We start from the raw sequence: 15,363 nt of genomic DNA, 5'->3' as shown, positions 1-15,363 counted from the left end.
CACACGATTTCTTTTTCCACAGTCGCTCAACTTCAATTATTATTATTATTATTATTATTATTATTATTATTATTATTATTATTATTATTATTATTATTATTATTACTCAGTACTGCCTACATTCAGACACTACCTTAACAGATCTTAGGTCCTTGGTTAGGACTTGAACTGTTACGTTTTTACCAATAATAATAATACTGATGGTGATGATGAAATGATATCATTGATACCAGTCAATGCTATTTGTGATACATTTTTAAATGTTCAGTTGACTGAGTTTCATGTTTAATAAATAAAATAATAATAATAATAATAATAATAATAATAATAATAATAATAATAATAATAATAATAATAATGCGGAGATACGGAGGATCCCGGATCTGCGCACCTTCCGCCGCGCTCTTAAGACCTTTTTATTCCACCAGGTGGGCCTGGCCTAATTTTTTCCCTCTTTTTAATTACGCAAATTTTAAATTGGTTTTAAGACTTGCAACCATGGCTGGGGCGGAAAGGACCTGGTTTGACTTTTTTTTCCCAGGCCTCAGGCGGCCTCAAACTGTGGTTGTGCGAGAGGTTGGGGACTTGAAACAACTGCCCCACTTCCGCCTCATTTGTCTCTCCCCAGCGCTCCCTTTTAAGACCGGGCCCACGGGGACCAACTTTAGCCGGTGGGACTCACTTCCGCTATGTTCTCACTACCAGCTGAACCCCCTGACTGTGGAGAGGGCTATGGAAAATTGGAGGTCGGTCCATAGCTGCATCCCTTCGGCTAAGGGGGCTGGACACCAGTTGGCCACCGTGAGAGGGTGGCCTGGTGTTGGGGCCTCCTGAGGGCCGAATCGGGATGTATTCACACATAAGCACTTTACCAGCGGTGGGGACCCGACCATCGGACCAACTGCCGTGAGAGGGCGGTTTTTTGGACCTGATCCCTGGACACTGGTTGTACTGACTCTATTGCTGCCACTTCACCACAAATGGGGGCGGACCAGCTGACCTAATCACCGTGAGAGGGTGGTTGGATCGATTTTCCCCCTTGGATTGCGGTCGTTGTGGAATGTGACTGTGTCCTCTGTTGTGAGGGGACAGTGGACTTGGTCCTGTGAATTATGTGTGAGATTCCCCATTTCCCTACCTTCTTCCCTGTCCTTTTAGGACCCTTAGGATATGGTCATGGCGAGCCACTATGACCAAACTGTACTCATCAGCGGAGCTTCTTGGTCTGCGAGACTCCCCCCTCTCGCAGGCTTGGCCCTCCACTCTATCGAGGGCCTACCTCGATGACGGGCTTTGGAACCCCGAGAGGTGGCATGTCGCAAAGAGGGGGTTGCGGGGTTTTTTAAAATTGTCTATGTCTAATCTTTTAAGGGGTTTGGGGAGGGGGGAGGGGGGTGGTATTGGAATTAGGGGCGTGGGTTTGGGGGATAACCCACCAAGGGGAGGGTCAGGCCCGGCCACGACACGCGGCGGGGCGGGTGGGGGACCCGGGGGCAATGGAGGGGGTCGAGCTTGTTCGGACTGTGTTTTTACCATCAGTACTGTGAGTGGGAGGGGTAGATATGGCGGGAGCAGGGGGCCATATCATGTTAAGGGAGCACGCACCCGCTGTCTCCAAGCGGTAGGGTGCTCCGGCCCCCAAGGCTCCACCCGTTTGCCAGGTTGCACAGATCCTCACGGCCCGGGCCTTTGTCTGATGTTGTGCAACGCCAGGTCCGTAGTAAATAAAGCCCCCCTCATCTGTGATCTTGTTCAGGAGGGGGGAGCGGACCTGGCGGGTATTACGGAGACCTGGTTGGGCCCGGAGGGAGGGGTCCCTCTGGTAGAAATGTGCCCACCAGGCTTCCGCGCATTCCATCAGCCGAGGTCACAAGGGAGGGGCGGGGGAGTAGCGGTTATTATTAGAGAAGGCCTTAGGCCTAGGGAGACCACTGTACCTCAGACAGCTGGTTGTGAGTCCCTCCTTGTGAAGTGGGGCCATGGGGTTCAGATGGGCTTGCTGATCACGTACCTGGCTCCCTGCCGCGTGGCAGCAACCCTGCCTGAGCTACTCAACGTTATTGCTGCGGTGGCGGTTGATACCCCCAGACTTATGGTCATGGGGGATTTCAACCTGCCGTCCGTGGGCGAGACGTCTGAGGTGGCTCAGGAGTTCATGGCTTCCATGACGGCCATGGATCTGACCCAACTAATTCATGGCCCTACGCACACTGGGGGAAACACACTGGACTTGCTTTTTGTCTCTGGACAGTGGTTGAGTGATCTTGAGATAGGGGATATAGTCATCGAGCCCTTGTCATGGTCGGATCACTCTCTCCTTCGCCTTGACCTTCGTACCGCGGCACCCCGCTGCAGGGAGGCGGAACCGATAAGATGGTACCGCCCCAGGCGCCTGATGGAACCTGATAGGTTCCAGACGGAGCTTGGGCCAATTCCTGAGGTTCTGGCTCACGCCTCGACTGGAGACCTAGTGGCCGCCTGGGATAGGGCGGCCGCTGGGGCCCTGGATCGAGTCGTGCCTTTGCGGCCTCTGACCCGGCGCGGATCTCGCCTTGCTCCTTGGTTTACCGAGGAGCTGAGGGAGATGAAGCGCCGGAAAAGACGCCTAGAGAGTAGTTGGAGAGCTAGTCTTTCTGAATCGGACCGGACACTGGTTAGATCCCATATTAGGACTTACCTAGTGGCGATAAAAGCAGCAAAATGTACGCATTTTGCTGCTCTTATTGCGTCATCAGATAATCGCCCGGCCGCCCTGTTTAGGGTGACCCGCTCCCTGCTCCACCAGGAAGCGCGGGAGGACCCCTTGGAGGGAAGAGCCGAGGACTTTGTTCAGTATCTGTATGACAAAATCACTCAGATTCGAGAAGGTCTGGACTCTGACTGGGTAGATCCAGCGAGAGTGACGGAGGCAGGTCTTGAGACTGTTATCTGGGATGAGTTTGATCCTGTGACCCCAGATGACGTGGACAGGATTCTGGGTAGATTGAACGCGACCACATGTTTGTTGGACCCGTGTCCCTCCTGGTTAGTGCTGGCTTCCCGGGAGGTGACGCGAGGCTGGCTCCAGGGGATTATAAATGCTTCATTGGGTGAGGGTGTCTTCCCCGCCGCCCTTAAGGAGGCGGTGGTGAGGCCCCTCCTCAAGAAGCCTTCCCTGGACCCGGCAATATTGGCTAATTATCGTCCAGTCTCCAACCTTCGTTTTGTGGCGAAGGTTGTTGAGAGTGTGGTTGCGGGACAGCTTCCCCAGTACCTGGATGAAGCGTCGTATCTGGATCCGTTCCAGTCGGGTTTCAGGCCTGGTTACAGCACGGAAACGGCATTGGTCGCGTTGGTTGATGATCTCTGGAGGGCTCGGGACAGGGGTTGTTCCTCTGTCCTGGTCCTGTTAGATCTCTCAGCGGCTTTTGATACCATCGACCATGGTATCATGCTGCACCGGTTGGAAGAGTTGGGGGTGGGAGGCACCGTACTAAGGTGGTTCTCCTCCTTTCTCTCCGACCGGTCGCAGTCTGTGTTGACAGGGGGGCAGAGGTCGACCCCGAGGCCCCTCATATGTGGGGTGCCGCAGGGATCGGTCCTCTCGCCCCTTTTGTTCAACATTTATGTAAAGCCGCTGGGCGAGATCATCCGTGGTTTTGGGGTGGAGTACCATCAGTACGCTGACGACACCCAGCTGTACATCTCCACCCCGGATCACCCCAACGATGCCCTTGAAGTGATGTCCCAGTGCCTGGAGGCCGTACGGATCTGGATGGGGAGGAACAGGCTCAGGCTCAACCCATCCAAGACCGAGTGGCTGTGGTTTCCGACGTCCCGATATAGTCAGCTAATGCCATCGCTGACTATTGGGGGCGAATCATTGGCCCCCACGGATAGGGCTCGCAACTTGGGCGTCCTCCTGGATTCACGGCTGTCGTTAGAAGAGCATGTGACGGCCGTGTCCGGGAGGATTTTTCATCAGGTTCGCCTGATCCGCCAGTTGCGTCCCTATCTAGATCGGGACTCCCTACACACAGTCACTCATGCCCTCGTTACTTCTCGTCTGGATTACTGCAATGCTCTCTACATGGGGCTCCCCTTGAGGTGCACTCGGAGGCTCCAACTGGCGCAGAGTGCGGCCGCGCGGGTGGTGATGGGAGCGACATGGAGTTCCCATGTGACACCTCTCCTGCGCGAGCTGCACTGGCTCCCGGTGGTCTTCCGAGTGCGCTTCAAGGTTCTGGTTATCACCTTTAAAGCGCTCCATGGCTTAGGACCTGGTTATTTACGGGACCGCCTGCTACCACCAATAGCCTCCCACCGGCCAGTACGCTCCCATAGAGAGGGGCTCCTCCGGGTGCCGTCGGCCAAACAATGTCGGCTGTCGGCCCCTAGGGGGAGAGCCTTCTCTGTGGGGGCACCTACGATTTGGAACGAGCTCCCCCCGGAGATACGTAGGATCCCGGATCTGCGCACCTTCCGCCGCGCACTTAAGACTTTTCTATTTTATCAAGCTGGCCTGGCCTAAATCTTCCCCCTTTTTAAATGTGGAAATTTTAAATTTTTAAATTTTAAATTTGTCTTTTTATAGGGGTATGGGTAAGGCATTTTAAATTGGGGAGCCATCTTAGATTTAATTCTGTTTTAAACGTATTTTAATTGTTTATATTGTATGTTTTTAACTTTGGCTGTGCACCGCCCCGAGTCCTTCGGGAGAGGGGGCGGTATAAAAATCTAATAAATAAATAAAAAAAAAAAAAAAAAAAATGATTGGGGTTTTAACATGTCTTGGGCCAAATTTGTTTAATTTGATTTTACTTTGTTTTTAAATTTTGTATTTATATGTTTTTACTGTTTGGCTGTTCACCACCCTGAGTCCTTCGGGAGTAGGGCGGTATTTAAATTAAAATAATAATAATAATAATAATAATAATAATAATAATAATAATAATAATAATAATAATAATAATAATAATAATATGATGATGATGATGATGATGATGATGATGATGATGAAACATGTAACGGTGGTACCCATTGTCACTGGGGGACTTGGTACCATGTCCAAGAATTTTATAACCTACATCAGCAAATTGCAGCTTCCTGCAATAACACCAGTAGACCTGCAAAAAACTGGACTACTCGGAACATTGTACATCTTAAGAAGGTACGTGGTTGATATCCAGGACACTGGCAGCAACCCGTATCAACCATTAGCACCAGTCAATGGTATTTATGATGCATTTTTGAATGTTCAGTTGACTGAGTTTCATGTTTAATGAATAAAGATAATAATAATAATAATAATAATAATAATAATAATAATAGTAGTAGTAGTAGTAATAATAATAGTAGTAGTAGTAGTAGTAGTAGTAGTAGTAGTAGTAGTAGTAATAATAATGACTCGATAGGTAGACAGACATGCCAAACCCAGTCTGAACATCTGGCTCTCTGTGTGCTGATCGATAACAGCAACAATTGCAATACTATCTTGGCCATTTTAATGTATTTATTGCTTCGTTACTTACCCTTTTCACTTTTATACTATAGTTTTATCCGATTGTAAGCTGCCTAGAATCACGTGACAGCTAAATGGAGGGCAAATAAGTTTAATCAAGAAACAATAATTAAATTGTAGTGACTTTGAAGGGTAAATAAGATGCTTGTTTGTTTTTAGGCAGGATTCGTTAGCATGCATCATCACACCAGAAAGGCACTAACTTCCTTCTGCCATCAATCTAGGGCAGGTTACTTTTTTTTTCTTCTTCTAAAGGCTAGAAGTTTGTATATTGATGCAGGTGTTTTTCACACATCACCCCCTCCCTCCCTTCGCTGGCACTTCTGCTTTCAAATACGGGTTTTCTTCCAAAATGGAAACATGTTAGGAATTCAAGCCTTCCAGCGCCGGGGTGGGTTTTTTTATTTATTTTTAGAACAAAGACCGGCCTAGCACCAATCTGCAAATCCCTTTCTCTTTCTTAAAAGCTTCTGGAAGTTTTGATCTCCTTGACAACACAGACATCCATCTGCACTTCCCAGCTGGAGCTGTCACAAAAGATGGACCATCTGCAGGCGTTACCATAGTAACCTGCCTTGCCTCCCTCTTCAGTGGGCGGCTGGTGCGTTCAGATGTAGCCATGACTGGGGAAATTACGCTAAGAGGACTGGTTCTTCCAGTAAGTATTGTTTAGAGATCATGATGGTTAAAGCTTTTACCCGCCCCCGGATCAGCTCCGATTCTTCCCTTCTTTATTCTAAGAATACCTATCCTGGCAACCTTCACTTCCTAGAGAGCTTTCCTGAAACCTTCCCTTATTAGATCTCTGTTTTGCAGGGCTGGGCCACGTCCTGCAGACTAGATTTGGTGCAGCTCCTTTGCATTGGAGTAAGCCAGCATCCCCGATGGCAATGGCGAGATTCAGGGAAGATCAGATCACGGTGATTTCTTGCAACTGCAGGGTTTCACGCCGTCAGATGATGCTTAGCTGGAAGCTCTGGTGACGTCACTACTCTTTAAGCTCAGGGGCCTGTGAAGGAAGGGATCCCTGTCTCCGTTCGCATCTAGACGGCCCCAGAAATGTTCTCATTCTTGAGAGGCGTTGGGGTTGAAAATTGGATAAGCATCTAGATTGCCTTAATTAAAATGGGCCTCCTTTCAGAATAAGAAGGTGTGGTGTTTAGCGCAAACCTGGAACAGGCAAAGGAAAAAAGTCAAGGTTTTTTTTAAAGAGATGTGGGGCATATGGTCTGTATCTTTATCTAGAGAGAACTCTTGGCATGGGTATGGATTACAGCAAGGCAGCCAGTAACTTGCAGAAGAGAACACCTGCTTAGAGACAGGCAGATAATTGCTCCTTTCCTGTTTCCCTCTTAGATCTATCTATCGATCTATCCACCCATTCACCCACCCATCCATCCATCTCATCTTTCTCTCATCTGTCTGTCCATCCATCCATCCATCCATCTATCATCTGTCTATCTATCTCATCTATCTATCATCTATCATCTGTCTATCCATCCATCCATCCATCCATCCATCCATCCATCCATCCATCCATCCATCTCTCTCATCTGTCTATCTGTCTGTCTGTTTAGCTGTCTATCCATCCATCCATCCATCCATCCATCCATCCATCCATCCATCCATCTCTCTCATCTGTCTATCTGTCTGTCTGTTTAGCTGTCTATCCATCCATCCATCCATCCATCCATCCATCCATCCATCCATCCATCATCTCTCTCTCATTTATCTATCTACATCCATCCATCATCTATTTCATCTATCTCGTCTTTCTCTCTCATCTATCTATCTATCTATCTATCTATCTATCTATCTATCTATCTATCTATCTATCTATCTATCTATCTATCTATCTATCTATCTATCTGTATATTATATATCTATCGTCTGCCTGCCTTCCTGCCTATCTATCATCTATCTCTACCTACCTATTATCTGTTAACCAAATTTAGCCAGCCGTAAACCATCCCCCCCCCCTCCGTACAACCTGTGACTGATAAAGCTGAAGTGAGCCAACCAGCTCCCACCCAGTAATGGGCCATTTAATAACCAGCTTTATTTAGCATATTAAGGCATAAGCTTGTTAGTTTTGGCTTTCCGTGCCTCATTGACTGAAGTCCATTGTGATTCATTCAAACATGGCTTAGCACAGTAACTGAATACTGTGAATGTGTTTGCAAAGCTAGAGGTGGTGGCTTCTACTGGCTTAACTTGCTCGCTGACTGTTTCTGCCTCTCTGAAATTAATACTGTTTACCAGAGCTTTTATTATCGAAGGACAAGCAAAGCAGCCTTCGTTTAACCTTCCCTCTAATCCAGTACCTTGAAATTGTCCCATGCAAAGGGACTCTTAACAGTTCAGGGTTAGGAGCTGTGCTTCACATTTCAAAAACGTCACACTCAATTCCCGGCCTCGCTGTTTAAAAAGGATGAAGATATCTGTGCAGGCAATACTGGAGGATTTAACTAGAATAGTAACTTGTTTGCTGTAGAAAGATCTGGATATGGTTTGTAGCACCTTCCCAGTTCCACACCAAAGAGGCCATTTCTTGTAAATTCATGTTCATCTCAGGATTGAAAGCTTTCGAAAATGAGTAAGGAGTTTAAAATCCTGACATTTCTTAAAGAAACTGCTCCTTAGGATGGAAGATTTCCCTGACTCTCCAGAATTATATTCTTCGGCATTGTGTCCCCCACTACAGTTATCTCCATCCCATCAGCTAAGCCCCGTTTACGATTTGAAATGTGCTGTTTCGGTTATTTCGTAGATTAATGTGTGTTCCTTGAAATGGTTTGGTTTTTCCGTCACTGTGTGCGATATAGGTGGCTAAACCAATGAACAAACGTGGCCTTTGAAGTGAAGTGTTTCCTAACGATACCATAGAGCGGTGTTTCTCTACCTGGACAACTCAGATGTGTGGTCTTCAACTCCCAGAATTCCCCAGCCAGCATGTTCTTTTTACAGATATTTTTATTTTCCAAGGAAGGTAACATCTTCTTGCGAAAGTTAGTTTTTACACAGTCTGACAGAAGTAGTTTGCTTGGCGAAGAGTGGAAACGGGATCTCCCACCCATAAGATAGGATGTGCAAGACAAAAGGGCACCAAAAGGATTTGTCTCTTGTATTTATATCCGCAGCTTCCTATTGAAACACACACACAAAGAGTTGCTGGAGTTCCTTTGTTATGCCTCCTAACTTTTTCCGTTTATCAAAAGTTCTTGGATTCCTGTGACACCCCCTCCCCCCCCACCCTTTGTTGGCTTCCCCTCCTCCCTCTTGGTTGAAGACACAGTAGGAAGCTGCTGTGTCTTTTTCTTTGGAGTCAGAATAAGGTTGCAGCTGCTGTCCTGAAGCTAGTTTATAATTCAGTTAACACGAGAGAATTACCCAGATTGGGAATGCAATGTGCCTCCTCTTGACACGAGTCCCCAAATGGCTCCTTTCTTGCTTGAAAGGCTTCTGCTCTCTCTCTCACTCTCTCACTCTCTCACTCTCTTTCTCTTCTTTCTTTCTCTCTCTCTCTCTCATTCTCTTTCTCTCACTCTCATTCTCTCTTCCTCTCATTCTTTCTCTTTCTCTCATTCTCTCATTCTTTATCTCATTCTCTCTCATTCTCTTTCTTTCTCATTCTCTCATATTCTCTCTCTCTCTCTCTCTTTCTCTCCCTCCCTCCCTCCCACCTCTCTCATTCTGATTTTCCCTGTCTCCTTCATAGGTTGGCGGAATAAAAGATAAAGTTTTGGCCGTGCACAGAGCTGGCCTGAAGAGCGTCATCATCCCTCAAAGGAACGAAAAGGACCTTGAAGAAATCCCTGCCAACGTACGGCAGGATCTCAATTTTGTGATGGCCAGCACCCTGGATGACGTCCTCAATTCAGCTTTCGACGGGGGATTTTCCACAAAGGCCAGACTCGAACACTTGAACAGCAAACTCTAAAAACGAGTGGATGAAGTTGACAGAAAGAACGAACAGTAAAGCCAAGATTTACCTGGTAGCCTGTAAACGCAAGTGTGGGTTAAAGGGGGCAAGAACAGGCAACCTGACATTAGTTGTTTATTTTTATTTTTTAAGAAGAAAAGGAATATTTTTAAGGGAACAATGATGATTCTTGCTGCTGCTTCTGATTGGCCCTACTCTGCATTCATGGGGATAGTAGCTCTGCAGAGATAGATCTGAATGCTTAACCTCTTAATGATGATTATTTCCCAATGCTATTAAGAGATACATTTACACATGGACAGACAGAATAGCACTCGCTAAGCACATGAGCCTTCAGGAAAGCTTTTTTCTTCTCCCTGTTAAATTGAGTTGAATGAACAGAGAGATTTTTTATTATTATTATTATTATTTTTTGCTGGAATGTCAGAGTTCTAGTCAAATGACTGTTGTTGCCAGGCAGAGTTTTCTCCTTTCCTGTAAAGGAAGAAGCATTGCGAGCATAATCTTCAGAGGCATCCCTCCTTCCAGCTGTACTGCCAGTGCAGAGAAAAATATACTCTTTAAATCTGAATATGCAAAAAAACAGACCCGGCCAATGCCAGACATCCCTGATTAGACAAGTGGCTCGTGAGGCCACCAGGAAACATTAAATTCTTTGCAATGATACCTGAATGGAGTTCTTAGCTCCTGCTAATTTTTGGGCCTTCCGGGCCCACCAGAAGTCAGGAAATGGGCCGTTTCCAGCCTCCGGGGGTGGGGGAGGCCGTTTTCGCCCTCCCCAGGCTCCAAGAAAGCCTCGAGCCTGGGGAGAGTGAAAAACAGGCCTTCCAGTTCCACTGGAAGTCTGAAAACGGGCCATTTCCGGCCTGTGGAGGGCTCTGGCAGGGAAGGCTGTTTTCACCCTCCCCAGGCTCCAAGAAAGCCTCTGGAGCCTGGGGAGGGCGAAAAACGGGCCTACCGGGCCCACCGGTAACCTTTTTGCCGTCATGTGCCAAAAGCGGGGGGAGCGTGGAGGGTCACGCTTGCATGCGGAAGGTGGGTGGGGCATTGAATTATGGGTGTGGGCACACATGCGCACGATCCCCCCTGCTCCCCCTGCTTTTGGCACGCGACAGCAAAAAGGTTAGCCATCACTGATATATACCATGGGGTTCATTTACCAAAGTTGTACCATTTTAAGTTCAGGTGCATGAGGAAGTTGCAAGAGACAACTTCTTCCATGGAAGTCGAAGAGATTCCCTTGTGGGTTCAGCCACATGTCCCACAACAGTGCATAGAGAGCCACAGAACGTTTAGCTCCCGAGACGCTGAGTGTTTTTAACATTCTCGGCGCAGATAACTTTCAACTATCATGAAACATTGGCTGGTTGATAAACAGGCATCCATGAAGACAATTCTTTTTCCCTGAACTGGCAGCTTGTTCTGTAAATGCAAAAATGCGACACAGAGTAAAAACTCTTCTTTGTAACGCGCAAGCAAATGCATTTGTTGAATCTTACGAGCAAATACGCTCTTCCAGTGTGAACATCAGATTTTGACCTAATTTTATTTATTCATCTTTTTTTTTTCCCCAACAAGGAAATCTATATAGCTGCTGAAAGTTGACATTGGCCTGGTGGCATCTTGGCCTTTTTTTTTTTTTAGGGCACACTTTCTGAGGACACATTGATCAGCATAAAGGTCACTTTTGCAAGATTTAGATACATTTTTAAGATGCTTTAATATATATGTGTGGCAAACCTAGCCAAAACCCAGTAGTGTAAAACAGGTTAATAAATTATAATATGCTATTACATGCTATTAAGTACCATCTCCAGGGGGGACCAACTCACTGGACCTCCTCCGCAAAGCACTAATCAGATGAACACAGCTCGGCAACAGACACTGTGCAAAGGGTTCTTTGTAATTAGCTTAAATCAGATCTTGTCCCAACACTCTAAATTATTTCCCGGCTGCAAATTTAAGCAACTTTACAGGGCAATCTTGCAAGGCTGTAGGTCGCTGTTCAAATAAAGCAAAGCAGAAACAGAAATAGCAGTACAGTTAATTATATCATTAACTGTGTGTATAACCAGAATGAGCGTCGGAATTGTATGTATTCCTCTTAACATGCCCTACAATCAATCTGCTTTTAACTGCTGGATCATTTTCCACTGCATTTTATTTATTGCTCTTTCAGCTGTTCGGACTCCATGCTTGTCCTGTAAGTCTATTCTGGTCACAGACAGCCTTCCAAGTATCATTACCCCTTCGTATCATTTGGGTTACTTGATCAATGCTAGATTCAAGTGGTACCGGTTGGGTCAGTGTGTGTGTGTGTGTGTGTGTGTGTGTGAACCATTTGGCACACCCTTTATTTTGTCAATGTATCAACACCTACAGAAAAATGCTCTGGCTTGCAAAACAAGACGTATTTAAAGAGGCCAGCTGCTATTCATTTTCACCCACTCTCCAAAATCAAAATGGTCCAAAACCTTTGCACCAAAATAAGCAGCTGCCCAGTGTTTTTAAAGCCTTCGAATGCAGACGTTTTTATTTAAAATGAACTTGAGGATTCATTGAGAACCAGCCAAAGTCCACAGCACTTACATGGAAATAAAAAGATTCTGGATTTGAGTGTCTAGGACAGAGGTCTTCAAACATGGCAGCTTTAAGACTTGTGGACTTCACCTCCCAGCTGGCTGGAGAATTCTGGGAGTTGAAGTCCACAAGTCTTAAAGCTGCCAAGTTTGAGGACCCCGGTCTAGGGAGATTCTCAGTCCTCCTGGTCATGGTTGCCCCAAAGGTGCTTTTTTTCAAGAGGCAACTGGACTTTCTTTGTTTTTCCTTGAAGACGTTTTGCTTCTCATCCAAGAAGCTTCGTCAGTTCAGTCACAAGAAGCTTCTTGGATGAGAAGGGAAACGTCTTCCAGGAAAAACAAAGAAATCCAGTTGCCTGTTGAAAAAGCAACTTTTGAGATTGGATTTGAGCAAGATTAGGATTTAGGACATAGGCCTAAACGAAACGTCTGTTGTAGGCTAACCACGATATCATCTCCATATTGCTGCATAATCTATACGACTATTAGCTCACGACACTAAACTCTTCTTGACCATTTTCTACTCCAATCAAAACAGGTCTCTCCTTTTTGTGGAAAGCATGACCTCTTAACAAAACGTCGTAGCTTTGAGACTGCTCTGACATCCTCAAGACCAGCATTTCCCAACTTCAGCCGTTTTTAAGATGTTGTAGACTTTAATTCCCCAGTCCATTTTGCTGGAGTTTTCCTTGGAAAAGAATTCCAGAAATCAGTTTTTTGCTGTGCCAGCTACATTATTTCAGGCTGTTTTAAAGCAGCCCTTATTTTAGAGATGGACAGCTTCCTTACTGATTGCCGTAGTCTTAAATTTCCTTTTTATCCAACGTTAAGAGAAGAGACATCTTAAATACAACAGGAGCTTATCTCTCAGACATATCACTCCCGATACTCACTCTCCCCTGCCTTTTCTGATATCATTCTTAAATCCTACTTCTTTACCGGTGTCTGTTTAGAGTAGATCTTCCTGCTCCCAGCAGTGGCCTGATCTACAACAGATTTCCACCTCCTTTTAATCCTGCAGTGCAAATCTTGTGGGAATTTATATTCTCCCACTGTCACAGCTAAGGAATGCAACCTTTTGTCCTACTAGCCAGTCTGATGACATCTGAGAAAATCTGAAAATAAATCTTGGGCTGTGCTGGAACAGGAAGCTCAGCCACTTATCTTTCCGTAACATTTTACTTGTGAAAGGAAGTGACTTGGGAAACATGTTGAAGGGGGATGCTGGGAGGTTAGGGGCTATTTACCCCCCCCTCCCAACTGCACAATAACGTTTCCTTGGCAATATAGGTCATCCTAATTTACAACCACAATTGAGCCCAAAATTTCTGCTGCTGAGATGTTTGTTAAATGAGTTTGGTTTTACGACCTTCCTTGCCACAGTTGTTAAGTGAATCCCTGCAATTGTTAAAGTTAGTTGTTAACGGTTGTTAAGTAAATCTGGCTTCCCCATTGTCATAAATATGAGTCTGTTGCCAAGCATCCAAATTTTGATCACATGGCCATGGGGATGCTGCATTGGCTACGTGATTTCACGCTGACTGAAATAATTGCCCCAAGACAACCAACATAGGATAGAATGGGAGAGAAAAAGACATGGAGTATTGATATCCTTGTGGAGAAAAAGTTGTGGACTATTGATGTACTTGAGGCATGAAGACGATGAGCTTGTTGTCTACAAAGCTGACAACCTAGGTTCAAGACCCAAGCGCTACGCAATGGGATGAGCTCCCGTTCCTTGCTCCAGCTCTTGCCGTTTGAAAGCATGCAAATGTGAGTAGATAAATAGGTACCACTTTGGTGAGAAAGTACAGCTTTCCGTGCACTTCGGCATATAGATACGTGAGCCACGACCACAGGAATGTCTCACTGGTTTTCTTGGCTAAAAAGAAGAGATGAGCAATGGTCTCTAGAATCACATATGACCAGACAGGGGAACCTTTGCCTTTACCTCTATAGATATACTAGAATAGAATATTCTTTATTGGCCAAGTGTGATTGGACACACAAGGAATTTGTCTCTGGTGCATAAGCTCTCAAGTGTACATACAAACAACAAAAAAACCAATAAGAGAAGGTAACAGGAAAGATGAGAAGGATAGTAGTAATACAGGCCCATGTAGATCTCTAGAGATTTTCTGTTCACTAGATCTCTGGTGATTTCCTGTGAAAAATAATTGTGTGGAAAGAGGGACTTTATTCAGAAAGTTTGGAAAGGCTTTGTTTCAGATCTCTCTAATGGTTGGTTGTACTAGCATACTAGCTGAACCTATAGCAACTTCTTTTTATCAAGGGTTACACGTTTGAAGGTAGATGATGCAACGAAGATAAGCAAGTTTTTTATAGCAATCTTTGAGAATTCAGAGAGTACATTGGGAAATATATATATATATATATATATCATGCGAAAGGGCAGAATAATAATCTATACACTTTGTCAAGATTAGCAGAATAGTCAATAGTTTTGTTAAGTACAGTTGCTATAGCCGGCACAGTTGACTGTACTGTATGACTCAAGGTGGGTTCCTAAGTATCATATGCAAACACCCAAGCTAAATTTTTGGGCACACATCCAGCTGCCCTTTCACTGCTGTCCTGAGAGAATTGCTGACTCAAAGAACGACTTAAATAAGCTTGTGAAATCATCCCGGCCCTGCAGTAGAAACGATTGACAATTTTCCTCTAGCGAGATGCCCCCTTGGAGAGCATTCAGTGGGCACCTAAAATTGCGTATGACAGCTTTGTTCTACTTTGTGCACTTTCGTGAATTAAAAAATGGGGGAAATACTCAAAATCGAATGATATAAAGATCACTCAAGAACGCCTCACTCGTGCACACCTTGCCATCTCATTAAGCAAAAGGCTTAATTGCAAGCCTACGTAACTTAAATGCAGCTGTCTCCTTTGAAGTCAAAATTGGTTAGTACTACTGTCAAAAAGTCATGAAGCTGGTATCTATCTATGCAACTTGTTTATTATGTACCTGGAGCACACGCCATGAGCACATGCCAAGACATGACATGCACTGCAAACAAAAACTTTCCATAACTATTATGTCCAGGTGTATCCAGACATTCCTAATAGAGGCTTTACATGCCTTGCTAATCCCTATATCCAGTAGCCTAAATCACATAATGGTAGTTCTTGACTTATAACTGGTCACTTAACAATCATTCAAAGTTAAGATGGACTTGGAAAAAGTTACTTAATGATCCGTCTTCTAAGTTACAATTGCTGCACCCTTTCCCCCATGGCTGTGTGGTTGTATTTTGGGTGCTTGGCAACTGGCTCTCATTGACAACCAGTTGCAACATCTCAGGATCATGTGATTGCATTTTTCT

The 15,363-nt window shown here is 45.3% G+C and overlaps 1 protein-coding gene across 1 annotated transcript in view; it reads left to right on the top strand.

Annotated features, from left to right (window-relative positions):
- LONP2 (lon peptidase 2, peroxisomal) overlaps positions 1-9,498 on the top strand; it is a 46,642-nt gene extending 37,144 nt beyond the window's left edge. Inside the window, exons 14-15 of the mRNA XM_034426456.3 lie at positions 5,968-6,158; positions 9,219-9,498. Of these exons, the coding sequence (XP_034282347.1) occupies positions 5,968-6,158; positions 9,219-9,440 (413 nt within the window). The 3' untranslated portion in view covers positions 9,441-9,498. The remainder of the gene's footprint in view (positions 1-5,967; positions 6,159-9,218) is intronic.
- The last annotated feature ends 5,865 nt before the right edge of the window (positions 9,499-15,363 follow it).

Source organism: Pantherophis guttatus, chromosome 11 (genome assembly GCF_059756535.1).
Source record: "Pantherophis guttatus breed Tessera chromosome 11, ASM5975653v1, whole genome shotgun sequence".
In the NCBI taxonomy this organism is placed as follows: domain Eukaryota; kingdom Metazoa; phylum Chordata; class Lepidosauria; order Squamata; family Colubridae; genus Pantherophis; species Pantherophis guttatus.
The sequence above is the reverse complement of the archived record's forward strand: the minus strand, read 5'-3'. Positions and strand labels throughout refer to the sequence as shown.